General features: G+C 29.8%; 6 protein-coding genes across 6 annotated transcripts, besides 4 other annotated features; 2 read left to right on the forward strand and 4 right to left on the reverse strand.

Moving 5' to 3' along the window:
- Window positions 1-977: part of a mobile genetic element that runs on past the window's edge.
- A 2,947-nt stretch (window positions 978-3,924) lies between these two features.
- On the reverse strand, window positions 3,925-5,549 carry TVAGG3_0954880 (protein ubiquitination; the record flags this gene model as incomplete). The annotated part of the gene is made up of 1 exon (XM_001316045.1): window positions 4,266-5,549. The coding sequence occupies one exon, from the start codon at window positions 5,547-5,549 to the stop codon at window positions 4,266-4,268; it is 1,284 nt and encodes a 427-aa protein (XP_001316080.1).
- Window positions 5,550-5,698: 149 nt separating this feature from the next.
- Window positions 5,699-6,226: a mobile genetic element.
- Window positions 6,227-7,283: 1,057 nt separating this feature from the next.
- Window positions 7,284-12,261: a mobile genetic element.
- TVAGG3_0954910 (MULE transposase domain-containing protein) lies at window positions 7,626-8,075 on the reverse strand (the record flags this gene model as incomplete). Its single annotated transcript, XM_051253328.1, has 1 exon — window positions 7,626-8,075. A coding segment is annotated over one exon (450 nt), but the record flags the coding sequence as incomplete, so codon positions are not given.
- On the reverse strand, window positions 8,088-9,878 carry TVAGG3_0954920 (MULE transposase domain-containing protein; the record flags this gene model as incomplete). The annotated part of the gene is made up of 1 exon (XM_001315884.2): window positions 8,088-9,878. A coding segment is annotated over one exon (1,791 nt), but the record flags the coding sequence as incomplete, so codon positions are not given.
- Window positions 12,262-12,713: 452 nt separating the features above from the next.
- On the reverse strand, window positions 12,714-15,976 carry TVAGG3_0954930 (uncharacterized protein; the record flags this gene model as incomplete). Its single annotated transcript, XM_001316041.2, has 1 exon — window positions 12,728-15,976. The coding sequence occupies one exon, from the start codon at window positions 15,974-15,976 to the stop codon at window positions 12,728-12,730; it is 3,249 nt and encodes a 1,082-aa protein (XP_001316076.1).
- Window positions 15,977-16,641: 665 nt separating this feature from the next.
- Window positions 16,642-18,802: a mobile genetic element.
- A 198-nt stretch (window positions 18,803-19,000) lies between these two features.
- Window positions 19,001-20,137, forward strand: TVAGG3_0954950 (lipase (class 3) family; the record flags this gene model as incomplete). The annotated part of the gene is made up of 1 exon (XM_001316040.1): window positions 19,001-20,137. The coding sequence occupies one exon, from the start codon at window positions 19,001-19,003 to the stop codon at window positions 20,135-20,137; it is 1,137 nt and encodes a 378-aa protein (XP_001316075.1).
- A 467-nt stretch (window positions 20,138-20,604) lies between these two features.
- Window positions 20,605-21,678, forward strand: TVAGG3_0954960 (lipase (class 3) family; the record flags this gene model as incomplete). The annotated part of the gene is made up of 1 exon (XM_001316039.1): window positions 20,605-21,678. One exon carries the CDS (start codon window positions 20,605-20,607, stop codon window positions 21,676-21,678), a length of 1,074 nt encoding a protein of 357 aa, XP_001316074.1.
- Between the last annotated feature and the right edge of the window lie 81 nt (window positions 21,679-21,759).

Genomic DNA, 21,759 nt, shown 5'->3' on the forward strand with positions numbered 1-21,759 from the left:
TTTTCGAACTTTACTGAGAGAATTGAAGGGTGAGAGATACATAGTCTATCTATGTACCTCCCGCCCTTCAATTCCAATTCTAAATGGAGAAACTTTGTTTGAATGTTATCTTATTCAAACAAAGTTTCTCCCATTTAGAGTTGGAATAGGAGCCTACGAAGCACTGATATATAATCAGTGCTTTGTAGGTCCCTATTCCTAATACAAACTTCGAAAACTCGGTCGCAATTCCATCTGATTGCGACCGAGCTTTCGAACTTTCCAGAGGGAATTGAAGGGTGAGAGGTATATAGTATGCCTATATGCCTCTCACCCTCCAATTCCTTCTCTGAAGCTGGGAAATTTTGTCTGAATGTTAAATTATTCGGACAAAATTTCCCAGCTTCAGAGAGGGAATGGAAGCCTACCAGGCACTGATACATAATCAGTGCCTTGTGGGTTCATATTCCTAATAGAAAGTTCGAAAACTTTGGTGCAATCAGCAACGATTGCACCAAAGTTTTCGAACTTCGTATAAGGAACTGAAGGGTGAGAGGTGTATAGTTTATCTATATGCTTCCCACCCTCCAATACCCTCCCTGAAAGCGGGAAACTTTGTCTGAATGTTAAACTATTCAGACAAAGTTTCCAGCTTTAAGAGAAGGAATTGATGGCTATGGCGTACTGATTCATAATCAGTACATCATAGCTATCAATTCCTTAGAATCAGTTCAAAAACTTGTGTGCAATGAGATGCCATTGCACACAAGTTTTTGAGCTTTGTATAGTGAATTGAAGGGTGAGAGGTGTATAAGCATACTATATGCCTCTCACCCTTCAATTCCAATTCTAAATGGGAGAAACTTTGCATTAATGTTATCTTACTCTAGCAAATCTCTCTCCATTTAGAGTTGGAATAGGAGCCTACGAAGCACTGAAATATAATCAGTGTCTTGCAAACTCCTATTCCTAATAAAAATTTAGAAAACTTTGGCGCATTTGATTATTGTATCTTTTCAAGAGAAATTAAACCCTGCGAAGTGCCAGTTTAGACTGGTACCTCGCAGGTTTAATTTCTCACAATAGTAGATTTTTGTGTTTTGATACACAATATCGCATGAAAAAAAAGTTGCTTATATAAGAGGAAACTCTCTATCAGAGGCGCTGAATTCATACATTCGATTCTGATAGAGAGTCCCCTTTTATATAAGCAAATATAAGAGAATCTTTTCTTTTTTGGAGCGGATTCTCAAATATTGAATACTTATGAAAAGTGTATTTTTATAAAAATTTAATATTATGCATTTCATTATACATAAAATTAAAATGTCTATAATTATTTTCTATATTTTACTTTTCATTATCCCTTGAAAAGTTCCCTCAAAATTTAATTTTAGGTATTTATGAAGATTTTTATATACCTTTCTTTATTAAACATAATTATAATATATTTTAAATTTCTTTTCAAAAAATTATATGAGAATCTCAAATTAACAATGAAATTTTTTATAGTAAGAACATACTTATAACCATATATAAAGATACTTTTTTTCACAAAACAATAATCGTACTTCCTCAACGATTAATCAACACTGCAACAATATTTTTGACAAAAATAATCGTTTTGTAATTTGTGTTGCGACCCCCTCAGAATATCTACAATATGACGCCATAAACCATTCATTATTGAATCGAAACGGTTATGATGCCGATATGACGCGAATGCCCCAGAAACCCCTCCCTTCATATTCTGATCTCATGACATATTATCGCAGAAACTATATTTATACACCACACCTCATAAAACATCATTTTAGCCCTATCTAAGCGTTCAAAACCTATTTTTCCCGCGTAATCTGATTCTTCAGGTTCCGCTGATTCGATTTCTGCTGTCAGATCGTGAAAATATGCATCAGATAACAAGATAAATGCAAATTACTACACTTACTATTTTCCTTAAAATTACTTATTCATCTATATGATAATATTTATTATCTTCTCCGTTTTCTTTCACAAATACATTTAATTTTCTGAATAATACGGGTTATAAAATGAATATCTCAAAAAATAAAATTCAAAATAAATATTGGATAAAGACTAGACATAATCTGAACTTTTAAGTAAGTGTAGTAATTTGCATTTATCTTGTTATCTGATGCATATTTTCACGATCTGACAGCAGAAATCGAATCAGCGGAACCTGAAGAATCAGATTACGCGGGAAAAATAGGTTTTGAACGCTTAGATAGGGCTAAAATGATGTTTTATGAGGTGTGGTGTATAAATATAGTTTCTGCGATAATATGTCATGAGATCAGAATATGAAGGGAGTATATATGTGTTTTTGTCACATATTTAAATTTGGGAATAACTCAGCATAGTCTGTAAAATAGTTAAGTACAGGCCATAAGTTATATAAAGCACAAAAAATAGAAAATAAATATTAATAAGGTAAAATAAGATTTGAAAGATAGAAGGGGTTGTTTAATAATTATATATGAGAAGTAAGAGTGCATATTAGACTCTTGTCGGTCAAACTTTTGCAATCACATTCTGATTGCAGAAGATTGTCTCATTGTGGGAGACAATGCAGTGACAATGTCTCCAGAATGAGACATTGTGACCGACAAGAGTGCACAATACACTCTTGTCGGTCAAACTTTTGCAATCACATTCTGATTGCAGAAGATTGTCTCATTGTGGGAGACATGCAGTGACAATGTCTCCCAGAATGAGACATTGTGACCGACAAGAGTGCACAATACACTCTTGTCGGTCAAACTTTTGCAATCACATTCTGATTGCAGAAGATTGTCTCATTGTGGGAGACATGCAGTGACAATGTCTCCCAGAATGAGACATTGTGACCGACAAGAGTGCACAATACACTCTTGTCGGTCAAACTTTTGCAATCACATTCTGATTGCAGAAGATTGTCTCATTGTGGGAGACATGCAGTGACAATGTCTCCCAGAATGAGACATTGTGACCGACAAGAGTGCACAATACACTCTTGTCGGTCAAACTTTTGCAATCACATTCTGATCACTCTAGATTCTATTTTATTCTTTACTTTCCAATTATTTTAATTACCATTTGATATTCATATTCATTTACTCTTTTAATTTTTTAATTTTCATAATTATTGTCTTATATCATATTTAACTTATAAAATATCTTTATTTTCTTACCACACTATACATATAATTAGTTGCCAAACAATGTCTCCTCTTCAAAAATCATCTAATCACCAATATACCATATGATTTGTGTGTATCTTTAAAAGTCTTATTATTTTCATTAATTATTGAATTCCACATCTAGTTAGTTTATATAAACACTGATTGTTCTACAATTATGTTAGTTTATATCATTCATCATCAGTTTTCATTTTATGTATGTAGTTTTTATATCTCTATCAATTTTGAAATGATACATATATTCACAATTATATGCAGTGTCAATAGACATCTTGTTGCCTATGAAATTAACAATTTTTTCAAATTATATTGGTATTCTTCAACTTGTGAATTTGTTACATTTAATTGCTAATATAGCCTTCTCCATTATTTTACATTTGACTTACATTAATAACCAGGCTTAATTTTAACAATTGATACCCAATCCAAAATGTCTTTCCAAAATTAGCCGAATTTCAAAAATTGACATGATAACACATTCTATATCAATTAGAAGTAAGAATATTACAAATTAAATAAAAAATATCAATCTTTTAAAAATTTATAATATTATCTTTTTTTAAACTGCTATTATATCATTATCATTCATAGCCTGACTAATCAAAATGAATTTCAATACATATTGTTCAAATAAGGCATAACTATGAAAGTTTGAATCATTACTCCGACATATGTTCCTATATAGTAAAATCACAACCGTCATTGATATATGCATAACATTTCTAGTCATTTGCATGTATATATGCGAAATTTTAACTCTATTTTGAAAATATAATAATTTTTTTTAAATATCATATCATTATGTGTAAATCAATTCATCAGATCATATATATTAATATATCTGTAATTGAATAGTCTAGGCCAATTACATTAGTTTGATATCTTGATAACTTTTTAGATTTCAACCTCAGCAATATATACTACTATGTACCAGTAATATAATGTTATAATACTGGGGTTGGATCTTCATGTAGTGTGGTTTTACAAGCAAAATAAATTTCGTCTAATTGCACTATGAATGTCATTAGTAGACTACCATAATCATATGGTAGATTCTCTAGTGCCTACATAAGTATGTGGTATATGTCACAAAGAATGTCTCCAATCAGGGAGCTGTATTAATGAGCTTTTATAAAAATTTACGGGCGTGTTAGATTCCAATAACAAAAACTTTAGGGTAGCTCCAACTGAGATAAGATATTTAACAACTTCAAGATGACCTTCTCTTGATGCTATAATGAGTGGAGTTACTCCATAATTATTCTTTGCTTCTTTATTAGCTCCAACTGAGATAAGATATTTAACAACTTCAAGTTTACCATAATATGATGCATCAATGAGTGGAGTATATCCATCATCATCCTTTGCTTCTTTATTAGCTCCAACTGAGATAAGATATTGAACAACTTCAAGATGACCTTCTCTTGATGCCTTAATGAGTGGAGTGCATTCTTCAATAGCTTTTGCTTCTTTATTAGCTCCAACTGAGATAAGATATTTAACAACTTCAAGATGACCTTTCCATGATGCTATAATGAGTGGAGTCCATCCTTGATTATCCGTTGCTTCTTTATTAGCTCCAACTGAGATAAGATATTTAACAACTTCAAGTTTACCTTTTTCTGATGCCCAAATTAGAGCTGTACCATCATATTTGCTCTTGATTTCTTTGTCACAGCCACATTCAATGAGAGATTTAACAAGTCTCAGATTTCCTTTTGAAGATGCTTCATGAAGTACATTTGTACCATAATAATCATGATTTTGTTTTTTCCAAAGTCCTTCTTCACATGCTTTTTGCATCATTTTTTGATTTCCTTTTTCTGAAATTTCTTCAAAGAATTTGTAGATTTGATTGAAATCTTTGGAATTTTTAAGTTCGGAAATTTTCGAAAGAAATTCTTTTGGTAAATTGATTCCTTCTTTCTCTTTGAGTTGAGAGTGAAGAGTTTGCATTTCTTTCTCAACGTTTTCTTTTTCTTTTTGGATCAGATTTAAATCTGCTTGAAGTTTTTCGATTTTATTTGCTGTAATGGATTGATTCTTTTGTAATTGTTCTAAAATATCAATAATTCCTTCGAAGATTCGCATCTTCATGTACTTTTGAACTGATTTAAGTGTTGAAATGGCATCTTGTAAGTTGTTTATTGAAATATTTGCACATCGAGTGCAAGTATACAATTCGCGTGCTGAGATTACAGAACGAGATTGCGCAAGAAGAGAATTGAAGTCATCAGGTGCTAAATTCGCGAATTTCATGATTGATTCGATATCTTCCACTTCGAATGTGCTAAAGAGATTATCCTCTTCAATATAATCTTTGATATGTGAGCCAATATATTCGTAGTTCAGAACAATTCCCCGACTCATTAAAATTTGTAACGTTTTTTTTTTGCAAAAATCCGAGCTTGACTTCGTTTGATCATCGTAGACCAGACCAAATATATATATATATATATGTATACATCCTACAAAAGAATTAAAACAAGTACTTGGTTCTTATCCATCTCATCAACAGAGGGCGCGTAAAGGGTTGGCGTCCTAAGGCGTCCTGATGTAAACTATTCAATTTTTGAGAAGTTTACACAATAATTGAATAGTTTATGGCGTCCTGAGAAGAGATTTCAATGGGTATGGCGTCCTAAAAAATAGAAGAAAATGATTTTTTCTCGATTTTTCTAGAAATTGAATTTTTTAAAAAAGAAAAAAATCAAAACGTATACATTCAAGAAAGACTATAAATGAAGATTTTTCTATTTTTTTTCATTCTAAAACATCTTTTTTTGGATAATTTTTTTTTTAATAAATATGTAAGAAAGATTGAAGAAAAAGTAAATTTACTTTAAGAAAATTCGTTTTACATGATGTAAGACCCATAACAACTATAAATATTCAATTATTTAAAATAAAAAAAGAAAAACAGATTAAATGTATCTCACATCAAAATCCATTGACCTAAGGATGTTAAGTTTCTGTTTTTAAAAGTTGATATTTTTTTTTAATTTTAAGAAAATTAATAGCATGTTATTAGACAATAGGAGTGTAATAAGGGTTTCGTTTTGCTAAAATTGTCACTTTTATAGCATATTTGTTTTTGGATGTTTTGCGAAACCAAAAAAAAAAAAAACTATGATATACAATGTGTGTGTAAAGAAAATACTTTATTTACTAGTTAAAAAATCATTTGGTATTGATCAAGTTTTTTTTTCTGGATAAGATATTATATGGATAATTGGATAGAAAATACAATTATATAATCTTGTACCTGGTTTAATTAAGCTAATTGTTATCAGAAACTTGTAATTTTTATGAATTTCAGATTTTCTTTTAATTACTGCTTTTCTTAATAGGTCAAGTTCTTATTTACGTTATAAAGTATGATATTTACAAATATCAAGTTATCATGTTTTTTGAGAAATTATGAGAAACAAACAAAAATGAAAAAGATAGGAATAGCAATGAATAGTGATGTGGGTATAGAAAATGTAAGAGATATGAATGCAAAGCAATCAGTATTTAGGATATTGACCATAGATTTCGAAAAAAAATGCTGCATATTGAGCGAAAACTATGATTATATTATAAGGCTGTCATTTAAAGCATAATGAAACTATTCCCTTTTCATTTTAATCGAATAAGATAGTAAAGATTTTTGAATTAGCTAGAAACTAATGAGATGTTTTCACAAATCAGATTTTAATCTCTATAATGCATAATTCACTCAATATCTCAATTTTGATATTGCGAGATATTTTTGCTATCGGTTTCGCAATTTTGACACAATAGCAAGAGGGTTCTATAAGCATTATTATCAACGTAGAATCTGAATATCATATCAGAAAATGTCGCAAATCTGACATTTACCCGACCAAATAGCAAAAATAATTGAATACTTTTCGCAAAAACTTTAAAAATCGATAAAAATATGAAATATAGATATTAAAGAGACTTTTTATATAATATTCATAAAGATTTTCCAAAAATATGATACCGCAAAATTAAAAAAGTGACGTCTTGAGTGGAGTCAAAGGTCGAAATTGCTAGCTAAATGTTTTTTTAGCGAAATTGCGTATTGTACGTTTTTTTCGCAAAACGAAACCCTTAAGTGTAATGATATTGACTAAACAGAAATGAGAGAATAGAGATATAATTTTGATAAGCAATATTGCGAACAAATTCTGAAGTAAAATCGCGATCAATAATTGAAAATTACGATCATGTACTGAAAAATGACGATCGAATTGAATGAATAGAATTATATCTAAGAAAAAATAAATTGTATTTAGAAGATGAACAAAGAAAGGTGTATGCTAAAAATCATTTAACAATAAATGGAAATAAAACGAAATTGTTAAAAGAAAAAAATGAAAATTGTTAAATAATATATTATTTTTTAGTCATAAGAATAAAAATATAGTAGTTATAAAAGGAATTAGACTTCATATATCAATTCTTTTTCTCTGTAGATGTGGAACGTTTGCTTTTCGATCTCTTTCGATGAACTTGAAAATATAAGTTATTATCGCTGAGAATCCTTTCCGAAATAGGAGCTTTACGTTTAGGAGGATTGTCGGATGAATTTTGTTTTTTATTGTTTGATTTTGTTGTTATGGAAGATTTTTTCTTATTTTTTTCAGAATTTTGCTTGCTATTAACTGAAACTTGTTTTGACGGCCCAACAATAGCATTTGTAGTAGGAAGAATTCCCAATAACGAGCGCATTTTCGATAATTGTTTTTCAATATGATCAAGAAGGTCCAGCTTATGTTCTAGATTACTAGACATTTGATTTGTAGAAGGATGGTTTTGATTTTCTGGTTCTAAATCTGTAGAGTCTGCAATATTTGAATTTTCGGAGCGAATTGGAGCATCTGAACCTTGATTTGTATCGGCTTGCTCAAAATTAGTTTGAATTGGAGTGGATGAATTAAAATCTGGATGATTTAATGTTTCATTAAATAATGCCATAATTTTTTCTCTTTTTTCATTAATAAACTTAGTGATCATTGTATCTTTATCTGTTAGATCGATCGATTTGAGTATATCTGCATCATGAACTGGAATATTTTCGAACAATGAACTCGATTCTATGGAACCATATGGAGAAATCTCGTTCTGAGCCAAAGAAAGATCACTTACGTTGTATTGTTTGATAGAAAAAATTGTTTTCTCAAGTTCTTTTTGAAAGCAGTCAAGAATATAATTTTTGTAGCTATCAGTGATAACGGTTTTTATATGGCGCTCGATCTTCTGGTTATTTTTGATGGCGTTATATTTATCTAATTGGATTTGAGATATCTTCTTAATAGCTTCATAAATGTTTGGATGTTTTAACGAAGAAAATTCTGAATGCATACTCTCGAGGCAATCATTAGTGAATATTGCAGTTGCATTATTATATTGAGATATTAAATTGTAGTGCGGCAACCAAACTTTGTTGAAATAATCAATATAATCTTTGATCGAATCAACTTTATTTTGATTAATTATATGCATTGTAAGTACAAATTCTTCATGAGACATGAATGGAGTAATAGAATATAGCTTAAATAAAGAATTTTGTAAAGTATTGAAATTTTTTGTATAAAGTGCTACAAGTTTCCTGTGTAAAGCTTGTTTGAAATGAAATAGGCATCCAATTATACGGACTTTAGGGAAAATTTGTTGAAGTGCCTCTATCATTCCCTTTTCAAAATCACAATGAATTTGAATTAGCTTTGAAAATTGAATACCCTTGACAGTAAAAATATATTCAAATGCCTTCTTATAAGATTCAAATGTGCGGTTTTTCATGAATATAAATAAAAGTGGTAGATATTGATTTGTTGAAGGTTCACAAATCATAATTGTTAGCATCTGTCCTTTTTGAAAATGTTTTGGTGTAATTTTAAAAGTTCCATCGCAAAATAAATCTGTGGCTTCTTTTGCAAATTGAATTGCCTTCTCAAAACCAAAAAACATCGTCTCACAATTTGCTTGAAAATCATGGCCAATGAAAAACTGCTCGCCATTTATTAAACAAAAATTAGCAATTTCATCGTCTGTAATTTTTTCTCCAACAGAAAATTTTCTGGACTTATTATAAACTTCCCTGACCAATGAATCTTTAATTAATGGGTTTTCATCAGTACCAACAGCAAGTTCTGTCATAAATTTTTTAATCTGCTGAAAAGTGCCGTTGTCTTCAGAAAATTTTGCCATTGCCTTATTGTATATTTCTGTCAGAGTCATTGATTTATGAAGATCATTTTTTTCATTTTGTAACTTTTTAAATTGTCTGCATTCGGGTATATGTTCCTTTTGTAAATCTTCGGAAACTGAACTGTTCTCAATTTTAACTAAATAACGTGCTTGACAAGAATGATCGATGCAACGGTAGTAACGTTCAATATTATTTGAATTAATAATATTTGTATGATCATGCGAATAAAGCATATCTTTGCGAACAATTGTATCAGGATATTTTCCAGTAACTGCGGGAATATTTTTAACTGCAATATAACTAAAATATCTTCTGACAGCTTTAGATTCATTTTCGGCGTATTTAATATTAAAATATTGAAGAACTTGTTTGATTATATTCGTTTTTTCATCTCTCGATGTTGATTTTTGGTATTTATCAGATTGTTCCCTGATAAATATTTTATTTTCGTCTGTAAAGTTTGCTCTTTTTTGATTAAATATAGATGATTTTCCCATTAAAAAATGAAATGATGCAAAATTTACGAAAACCGTTCGAAAATTGAATCAAAAATGAAAAGTAATACTTAAATGAGGAATTCTTTGAGATATTGGTCTTAGATTGAATGTAGCGTCATTCTTATATAGAATATATATTCATATCATCGGAAATATGATAAAAAGCATATAATAAATGTCAAAAAAGTGAACAAATAAGCAAAGATATTTTTTAAAAAACAATGAAAAGTAATACTTAAATGAGGAATTCTTTGAGATATTGGTCTTAGATTGAATGTAGCGTCATTCTTATATAGAATATATATTCATATCATCGGAAATATGATAAAAAGCATATAATAAATGTCAAAAAAGTGAACAAATAAGCAAAGATATTTTTTAAAAAACAATGAAAAGTAATACTTAAATGAGGAATTCTTTGAGATATTGGTCTTAGATTGAATGTAGCGTCACAAATTTCACAAATATAATTTACTATACAATTTTATTCATTTTTTTAAAATGGCTGACGACAGTCTGTATCAACTAACTCAACTAGTCAAGCATAATGATTATTCTTCGGATTCATTAAATCAACTTTATCAATGCATAAGTACAATGACAGAAAGATCAATTGGATGCTTGAATTGGGATAAATTTTTCAAAAAAATCACAGTGACTGATGAAGTTCTTTTACATTTTTTAGCATCCGTTTTAAACATTGAAAAGATATCAGAATGTTTCAAGGATTCTATTTTTTATCACAATATTAATCTTGAAAAATTCAGTAATTTAACTGAAACAGAACAACAAACAATTTTAAATTCCTACAAAGCGGATAAATTTACATATTACATAATGTGCTCACAAATTGTAAAATCAAACTGGAACAATTTATCCCAAACTTTAGTTAATATTGCAAATCAATATTTGCCATTTTTAGATGAAGAAAAGCAAATATATATATTTACTGAAATAACTGGCAATTATCAAAATTTTGAAATTTCAGTTGCAAACTTGTTACTTTTTTATGAAAACAATGAAGAAAAATTAAGCAACTGTTTTAATTTAACATTGTTCCAGCAAATTTATTCCAAAAATGGAATCGAGCAAATGATATTTTTTGCTGCAAATACAATTTGTTGCAATAACACTTCTATCAATTTTTACAATCTCCTTGAAATTGAAGAAATGAATCCATTTGATTTTTTTTATTTCTCAATTCAATATAAAGAGATATTAAATTGCGATGATTTTCCAAAAGTTACAGAAGTAATCACAGGTTTAATCTCAGCTTCAAATATTAATGCTATTATGCGAATTTGCCAAAAAATTTTGGATAAAATTACATTTTATAAATGTAATTATTGCCATATTACCTCAATATGGAATTTTATCACAAATGCAGCAATAATTCTTCCTGATGAAGATTTATTAATCAAATTATTAAAATTCATAGAAAAAACAGAAAAAGCAACAGATGAATTATTCGAACCGGAGAATGATTTGGGTTTCTATGAATATTTAAATTCGATTTTCTCAGATATTACATCTGCGAGAAATAAGCAATTTCTCTTGGAATTTCTAAATACCCATGAAGATGACTTCACTTATGATCAAACATTGTGAGGTCATTTTTGATCAACAAATTAATTGAAATTCCGATCAAAAAAAATTCACAAATTGGATCAAAAAAATCGAATCTCAAGTTAAAAATAAAAAATTTCTACATTTTTATCAAATTTATATTTTTTTTTCAAATCATGCGAATTGATTGAATAATTGCATATTTTATCCCATGCATCTAGAAGTATGTGTAATATTTTTGCTTTCATCAAGAAATTGTCGAATTTGATCTTAATTTTTTTTGAAAAATATACTTTTAGAAAAAGAAATAGTGATTGAATAGCTGCCCATGCTGTAAAAGGGTTATTTTTACAAGTAAAAAAATTGTTATTTTTCGAGCAAGTCGAGGCTTTTTTACCATCTTATTTTTGAAAAATTTACGAAAAATTATATCTGAAAAAACGCTTCATTTTGATATCTTACAATGATAAAATACCAATGTTACTGGGATATAATAGCTACACCTGGACATCTACTACATTAATGCGTATGACAGGTAAAGTTGATTTCAAAAGTATAGCCTGGAAAGATTACAATAAATCAACGATAATTCAAAAAAATTTCTTATAAGTTAACATAATAAAAATTTAATTTTTATATTGCTTGTATTATACTTAAGTATATAATATATTTAAATCTTAGAATGAAAATTCGGGACGCCCTAGCTATTCAATTTTCCCTTAGGACGCCCATAAACCTCTCAAAAATGTGATGTAAATATCACAATTTTGAGAAATTTACACTAGGACGCCTTAGGACGCCAACCCCCTTTTTTACCATCAACAGATATACAAATGTGTGAAAGTAAACACAATAGAGTTGAATTTAGAGCTTAAGCGTCAAAAAAAAGCAATTGCTACTACACCCCTTTTATACACAATTCATTTTTTTCCCACTTTTCAATTTTTTCCCCCACAATTTGAAAAATCCAAAAATATAATTAAGGCAATATCAGATACTGTAGCTTTGAAGTGTTATACTATAGTTTAAAACGATGTTATCATATTTTCGAAAAGAATATTTTTGAAATTTTTATTTTATCGATATAATATCGAAATTGGGAAATGCGATAGCATCGAATTTTCAAATTTAAGGTCTCAGTAAGCTCCAGTTTTAAGGAAACGGATAATTTAAAATTTAAGAAATAAACACATATATATTATATATAGGAAAACATTTACAATTCTAGAATTAATATATTTTTTAGTATTATATAAAATAAAGGATCCAATTTAATTGTAAAATTATGAATCAGTTTTGATAAATGTTGTCGTGGCTGCGAGAATTGAAGTTGCAAGACTACTCAATGAATTTTGAAGATCGATATTTGGCTTTTGGGCTGTTGCCTTTGCAATTTCAGTTTCTGCATCTTCATAAATAAACTCTTTTGGAGCTGATGAAGCTTTTCTCGAAGCATTAAGATTAACAGAAGAAAGTTTAGAGGTCTTCTTATCTTTTCTCAAATCTTTGATAGATGTCTGAATTTCTGCAGATAATTTAGTAATCTTTGTTTTTGTTAAGGACTTTGTAGTAGCAATTTTTTCAGCTGAGAAAATTGTATTTTCCAAACTTTCTTTTACATCATCTTCTGCAGAATTTGCCCTTTGTTTGAGTTCTTTGATTAAGGCGAGTAAATTTTTCTGGTCATTCTTTACATTTCCTCCTACTTCAATTGATCTTTGAATCAAATCAACACTCTCTTCAACCTCATCTAGAAGCTCAGGTAGTGTGAGAGATTCAGTATTCAGTGATTTCTTTTTAGGTGAAGGCTTGGCAGCGCTGCTTCTCTTTCTTGCAGCATTCTTATCAACTGATTCTTCATCATCACTTGAATATTCGTACTCACTATCATTTTCTTCATCAAATTTGAGTTTTTCTCTTGCTTTATTTAATCTATTTTTCTTGCTATTATCAATGCAAACTCTTACATTAACAGGAGACTGTGGAGTGGTATTTTGGGGCATTTGCATGCCATAAGGCATTCCAACTGGAGGATACATGCCATATTGCATTGGAACCTGACGCTGATATGGAATTGGAATTCCATCGGCTGTGATCAGGGCTTGCGGTGGCATTTCCATCAGCTGGCATGGATAAATGGCTTGATTTCCAATGCTTGATGATGGATTTATTGGTAATGGCGCAGTTGCAAGATAATGCTGAGAATTAATCGTTTGATATTGGGATTGATCCACAGAATTTTGAGGAGTTCTCCTTATAAATGCTTCTGTTTCATAATTTTGAGAAGCTTTTTCATCTGCCGGAACCTTTTGTACTAAGAATTCAGTTTCCCCATTTTTAATTTTTTCTTCTGAAACTTTTCCTGCAGGTTTGGGCTCTACTTTTTGGCGTTCAATCATTTGAACATTATTTTTGACTTCAGCATTAGAATTTGCAGCAAGGCGGACATCTTTTTCTGATTTCGGTTGAGCTACATTAATTTTTTGGATCTTTGAATCAACATCAGACAATTCACCTTTTATATTAATACTCTGATTTACTTTTTGAACTTTAATTACTTTTTCTTGGGAATTTTCAAGCTTCTTAGGTTGAACTATCTTTATTTGTTCGTTCATTAATGGCACAGAGAGTTTTGGTGATGGATTTTCTATAGCAGAATAAGATCCAAGAGCCTCATTATCTGTTTTCTTTGGAGTGAAAAATTCATTATTTGGTGGAAGATTTAGAGGTTCAGTTTCCAAAGGAGGAGGAAGTATTATTGATGATTTGGACTCTTCAGCGATAAATGAGTTCTTTGGAGTGTCTAGTTCAGAAGGGGAATTCGGCTGAACTTCTTTAGAAGTATTAAGGATTAAACTATTGTTGCTCAAATTAGATGAGTTATTAATTGGCGGTATTGAAAGTGGCGTTTTTTCTTTAAATTCATCAAAGTTCATGTTGCATGGCTCAAATGGCTTTAGTTCAAGTTTCTTCAATGCTTTTGGTTCATGGAAAACAGATACTGTAATGTTCTTAATGTTATTGGAATTTCCAAAAATCATTTGAGTTTCAATATCATCATCGCTTTGTTCATCGAAGCTTATTTCAGATGGATTAACTTCTTCATCACTAAGTCTAATTTCTGAAAACTGTTTGTTGCTGTTCTGGATGAAATCTAAACTTTCATTGTGAATTTCTTCCAATTTCGAAATATATCTTTCTTGCTTCATTGGTTTGTTAACTTCTTGAATAATGTTTTCGATATTGTTAATCAAATGGATGTAAGGAGAATCTCCATAATTATCTTCACCCAAAGATATGGTTTTTGCTTCGTCAATCATTGAGCTCAAACTTATTCTGTTTCTCACATTATCAATTGAATATGAACCAGACTTTGCGGAATCTTGGTAGGATGCAACTGCATTATTGATATTCTGAATACATTCAATTATTGTTTCATTTGGATCGAAAACTTCAAAAGGTTTTCTATATGGTGATTTTTCTTCAACTACTTGAGTTGAAACAATGATACTTGTAGTTTGCTGATATGGTCTTGGAGTCACACTTTTCATTCCTATATTTGACTCAATTATTGCCAACATCTCACGTGCATTGTTATTGAAAATGCACCAAGATGATTTGCCCTCTTCATCAAGGAAAATTCTTAAATATGGGCCGTTGACTGCAAATCCAAAAATTGTCGAAAACGAGTAGATTATTTCTGGATCGGAGTTATAATCAACATAGCATGCAATTGATTGATTTGTAATTGAAATAATCCTCAATACCTGATCAGAAACATTCTCCTTTTCGATGAATGTGATCCTGCAATGATAATTCATTGCTCCAAAGCCATTAAGAGCTGTGAGTTTATTGAACTCGTTAATTTTTTCTGAATTAGATTTTGAAATTGCCAGTTTTTCATCCTTTTCCTGGAACCATTTGAAACCGTTTAAGAAACTAATATCATTCTTGGATAGAACAAGTTCTTTGTTGATTATCATTGTTCTGTATTGGGCTAAGTAGATGTGCAATGGATATGCAATTTTTGTAGTGATTAAAGGTGAAAAGTTTGTTTGCCTAAGGAAAATCGTCTTCACAGTAGGGCATTGTTCGGCCAAAGATACACCTGGAATAAACATCCTCTTCTGGTTATTCTCCATCATGAAAATATTCCAAACCTGATGAGGCCAAATATTAAAGAATAAACAACATTTTTCTGTAATATGTTCTGAAGGAGCGTTCATCTCTAATGCAATATACTCCGATGAGTTGCCAGGAAGTATGACGTTAATTAGTTTTACTAGAGGTTCGGCAAAAATTGAATCTGTATTTTTAATCAAAAGCTTTTTAAATGCAATATCATCAGGAATCCACTTGATTCCTGACTGATTAGACTGAATCATTAGTCCATATTTATTGGAAGCGATATTAGTTTCTTGAATTTTAAGCAATGGAATAATATCTGCGGCTGTAAGGGATTCTTCAAATGCCACATCAACAGGATTCTTATCAGGATACTCTTTATATATGCGCAAGCGCTTTGTACTCATTAATTAAACTGTTAGACGTTAAAAATTTTAAAAACACATCAAATTTGAATAGTTTACAAAATTTTTGTTTGTTTTGATAAAAAGTCCACAAATAATTGAAAATAAATCTTTCCTTTAGAAATCCTTTACAGGTTTTTGAAAAATGTCAGAAGATAACTCCATTGTAATTACTGATACCCATCAAATTTATGTTGATTTCTCGAATTAGGTCAAAAATTTCTAGAATCAATTTAAATTTATTATTCAAGTATATAAATCAACCAATATATTCCCATATTTTTGGAATTATCTTCTTGTCGACAAGAGAGTAAAGAATTTTGTCAAGATTTTAGCCGATTAGTATGATTCTACTAAGATCAGTATAATTTTATAAATAAAATGAAGGAACAAATAGATTAATATCGGTAATGATTGCTAATACAGATAACGTACATCATTTTTTCGTTATTATTCTACAGTCGGATCGAAATGAATGAATAATATCACAGATGTATCATAATACCGGGTGATTTTGTATTATCCGAGAAATCTCGCTCAATATTTTTTGAATAATTTATTGTTGAATGCAATGGTCGCTCTAATCTGATGATATTACTAAATGACATTCAGTCAAAATTGATCTCATTGATGATTGGTAAAAAAATTTAATATATCTTGATTATTAAGGGTTGACCGACCTAAATTGAGAGGACGTAATCCTCCCGATTTTTACATTTTCAGCCTTGGTAAAATACCCTCGAAAACTCAAAAAAATTGACTTGTGTCCATTTAAAAGGGTTCGTCGAGAGGTGTTAAATTATTGATTTTCAGGATCGTAACTCATAATTTTTTACAATCATATTAAAATTATGCGAGAAAACAAGCAAAAATATTCGTTATTTTAGTGTCAAATACTACAAATCCTAGATTGCAATATATTTTAGCACGTAAAATTCCAAAATTTACCGTAATTGAATAAAATTTACAATAAACATCAATCCATTCTAGATTTTGCATATTGTTAATGATTTCCATACTATTTGTTTGCAGACTGTTCTATTGTTAACCGCGATTGTCTAAATCAATTTCATATAATTAAAATTTACAAATCCCATGCGATTATTATTTCTTGTCTGCAAAACACCTGTGCAACCTCTTTAAATGTAGTTGCTTCAAACTATTAAAATACCAAATTTATTTATTTTATTCCCAAGAATGAAATACATTGACTAGAATTCTCGCAGTAAGCGTTATAAATATTGAGAAATATTGTGAAATAAATGTCTTGTTTACTAATTTGTTCGATTATTTTTAATATTTTTTTCCATTATGTTGAAAAATCAAAAGAATTTTTATTATTTTTAAATTACTAGGAGTATTAATGAAAATTTTAATCTCCTATTTTTATACAGAGAATGGTAATTGGATGATGAATCATTAAATATCTGAAATTCTCGCGCATAAGCTTCGGTATTATAACTCAGTTGTTAGAATCAATGCTAGCAAATATTTAGACACCATCTAAACATGGTTCATTTCTGATGCATATTTCTTTTTTTACTTTTTTCCAATTGAAATCGAATTTTACAAAACAGTTTTTTATGATAATTTCTACAAAAATAGAATTAATATTCATTTACTAAGATAAACAATGTCAAACTTTTAAAAATTAACAAAATCGTTCGTATCTTTTCAGGAAGGTATGTCGGCGAAAAAAATTTGTATACCAAATCAAATAACATCATATGAAGATACTATTAATTGTACGTATTCCGATTTTTGAGCAACTTTAGAAATCGATTTCACGATTTTGGCAATTTGATCATTTATTAAATTACTATATATGTCGTAAAATGATATTCAATTTTCCAAAATTGTGTATAGTGCCAATAAATTTTACCGAAATAAATATAATGGGAATGATATACATTTTATGGCAAAATATTCATATCTATAAAAAGGATTTATTCATCTTTAAACAACTATTTGAATATAATATCTGTATATTTAGATATTGATCAGATTTCAACATCTGAATAATTCAACGTGAATTACGATTCTATTAAATCTGTTCCACATGGATTTATGGTCTTAGGAATCAATATTTTGATTATAAGATTAATACACAAAAACTTTGGGATATTATTCTCATTTTGCAAAACGCTTCAATCTGGAAGGGCACAATAATATATTTAGCAATAATTAATTCTTTTTGCCGTTTGTAATCCTGTCAACATTCCAAAATGGAGGAGTTTTTTAAAAAGAAAGAAAATTTTTATAGAAAAAAATCAAAAAAATTTATTTTCAAATTATGTTTTTCAAACATTTAATCATCAAAAACACAATTGCTAATATTCATTCTTTCTATTTTACTATTCGAATTGTACGATTTATTCTTTTTTTGCTAATTTATTAAATATGTCGAATCAGCGGAGGAGCGCTGTTGCAAAATGATCTATGATGTGTAGCGGTGTTTTGATAAAAAGAGGTCGGTCAACGTTTTTGAGTTTTTTCGACCTCATTATTTTTCTGATTTATCTGTTGCATTATATCAAAGGTACAATAATGCATGATATGTCACTATTTTTATCTAAAAATTCCAAAGTATGTCTGTAAAAAATTTCTCCATAAAAAATTTTTCCAATCGAAAAAAAAATTGAAAATTTTTGAAACTTTTATAGAACAGTTTATTGACCGAAATTTCATTCTCATTCCATACTTCTCATTATGCTAAAACATAATCTGAAACAAGCATGTTTAAAAAAATCATAGATAACGAGATATTTGATACTTAATATCAATAAATTTTGAATACCCTCTCAAAAATTGAATGGACGTCGGTCAACCCTTAACAAACTTGATTAGAAACTATGTCAAAAGGAAACATGAACCTTTCACCTGCATCCTAACATTATATTATCGTTATATGTTGGCAATCGTAAGAGATATGTGATCGCAATTTTTTTTATTTAGATTTCAATCAAAAGCAGATAAAAAATTTTGATTGAATTTTCCAAAAAAATACGTTGAAATTTCATTGATTTTATGACAGAATCACCTCCTTCTTGTTGTAATTTTCATTATGAAACTGATCCAAAGGATTTCAAAATTACAGAAGAAGAGCTTGACGTCGTTTTTACAGATAGAGATCCAGATGAATTTTTATTAGAAATCAAAAACGAAACGTTTACATTTACAAGAACAAGAAACAAGTCAAACATTAACAAATATACATATACATGCTCACTAGGCTCAGATGCACATGCTGCGCTGCTTCAACGTTTATTCGAACAAGGAATTGCGACAGTTAATTACAAGAACGCAGAGTTTTTCCACGACGCCTCTCTAATCCTTTGCATACCACGTCTTGAAGACCTATCTTCTAGTTATATGGAAAATGGCTTTAGAGAAACTCCATGCATTAGCATTCTTTGGAATATCCTGAAGTGGTTTGCAGCCTTCTTAAAGCAGGTTAGTATATTTACAAAGATTGTTTTAGTATTATGGGATTTAATCGGAGTTGGAATTATTCTGGCTTTCTTTTTCAATACGATCCTTATGTTTGCAACAATGGGCTTGTACGCTTTAGCCAACTCTCCTATTCTATTTGTTTTTGTTTTACTTCCGATCGTTTTATACAGTCTATTCTTCGTTAATATTATGACAATTGCCGTTCATGAGTGGTTTAAATTTGCTGTATACAATCGAAAATCTCCACTTTCATCGTTACAAATTTTGGGAACCAAAATTATCAAAGTTACTAAGTGGGGCAACTTTATTAAGCATAAATACATTCATCTTGGAAGAAAATACGATATTTTCCTCGGTTTTCTCTTCGTTGTATTTATAATTGTATTAATTGTTTCAATGTTTACAGAATCCTTCGTTTTAGGTGTTGAATTATTGATATACATATTCGCAGTTATACTTCCACCAGTGAAATATTTCATTGTTATCATTTTGTACTCAATTCATGCTTATTGCAGTTGTTTCAAGTCATGTCGCTTGAGATTTTTAGAAATCAACGACTATAATGATCCTTTCTTAAATGCTTTATACACAAGACAGCATTTGTATCAAGCTGTTTTATATTATTTCCGAAATAAAAAGTTTCATGCGAAACTGACTATAACAACGACCAAGTTGACAACAATGATCAAGAAGAAGAATTATCTGAAATAAATGATGACGAACAACCACCAAATAATTTAAATACAACTCAAGTATTTAATCAACCTCATGAATTCACAGTGAAACTTGATCTGAGGGAACCATTGAAAGATAATATATGGAAATGCATTAAAGATCCAGTAAGAATCGTTCTTGAAGCTATATTTTCAAGAAATACTGCTTCAATTTTTGTTTTAATTGCAGTTATTGTTTATGTTGTTTATTCCACTGCATCAGGAAGAAAAGAAGCCATTGCAGAGTTCTTCTACACATTCATTGTATATATAATAATTGTTGCTCCTTTATCTACATTTCTGATTTTTCCTTTCTTTTGGATCAAAAGACAAAAAGGTCCTCCAATTACAATGTCTGTTTTAGATGATGAAAAAGAAGATCTTAGAATAACTCAGGAATACAGAAAATATGTTAATGATGCAATAATATGGTCGAAGAACTTCAAGGTTGTTAGATAGTCTAGTATGGTTATCACTACTTTAATTATTGCTATTATTTTTGCTTATATAATTATTGCAATTGTTTTCTCTTTGAACATTGATTTAACAAGAGATGAAATCAAGATTTATTCACAGCCAAACGCAACAGTTGCAGCAGCCTCAATAATTAATGCGGCAAATATATCAACAGTTGGGTTCAGAGAAACACTTGACCCTTTATGTTACATGCAAGTGAAAGGACTAACAACAGAACAAGTAATTACTTTGGCAGATTCAGCTTATTATTATACAAATGACAGGAAACAGCTAAAAGGTCTATTGTTTCAAGAATACTTCGGATCGGACTATGTTGAAGATCTCGTGGAAATAGAGAGTCCATTCCCGCATGCTCTTAATAAGTGCTCATTATGCCATTATCAAATCAAGTCATTGAATTTGACAGTTTTTTCAATTAGAGGAACAAAAACAATGACTGATGTATTGGCTGATGTCGAGTTATGGATCGGAACTGTTCTAATCGATGCTGTAATGAAAGTTACTCCACTTGTCCAAACATTTGCGCTTTCTTCAAAAGCAGTTATCGGTTCTTTCATGTCATTACCAAGATACATTTTCCACGAATTTTCGTTGATCGATAAATATGTTGGAATTTTCGAGAACTACATAAACTCCGTGAATATTACTAATACAACGGATGCTTTAATAGTAGGACATTCTCTTGGTGGTGGACTTGCAAGAATATTATCTTTGAAAACAGGAATGCAAGCTGTTGCAGTTTCTGGACCTGGAATTTCATGTGTAGAAAGATATTATTATAATCACTATAAAAACATCGAACCTACAGTGATATCGATCAATCCAAGGATGGATATCGTAGCTATGGTTGATAACTTCGATGACCTCACAGAGTTTAAAGTTCCTTGTAAAAGTGGTTTGTTCAAATGCCATTCTGTTGCAAGAACTTTGTGCCAAACAGGTTTAATTTGTGGAAATGGACCGATTCATGAGGATTACTGCGGAAAGATATTCCCTGAAAAGGCATATAAGAAGATGAAAAACCTTGCAGCACCTATTAATTTTGGTACTCGCAATGGTTAATTATATATTGATTATATATTATTTTGTATGTTGTATAGATATTAAAAAATTATTTGTATAGATCACTATTTTTCATATAAA

The sequence above is a fragment of the Trichomonas vaginalis genome, chromosome I (assembly GCF_026262505.1).
Source record: "Trichomonas vaginalis G3 chromosome I, whole genome shotgun sequence".
NCBI lineage: Eukaryota > Parabasalia > Trichomonadida > Trichomonadidae > Trichomonas > Trichomonas vaginalis.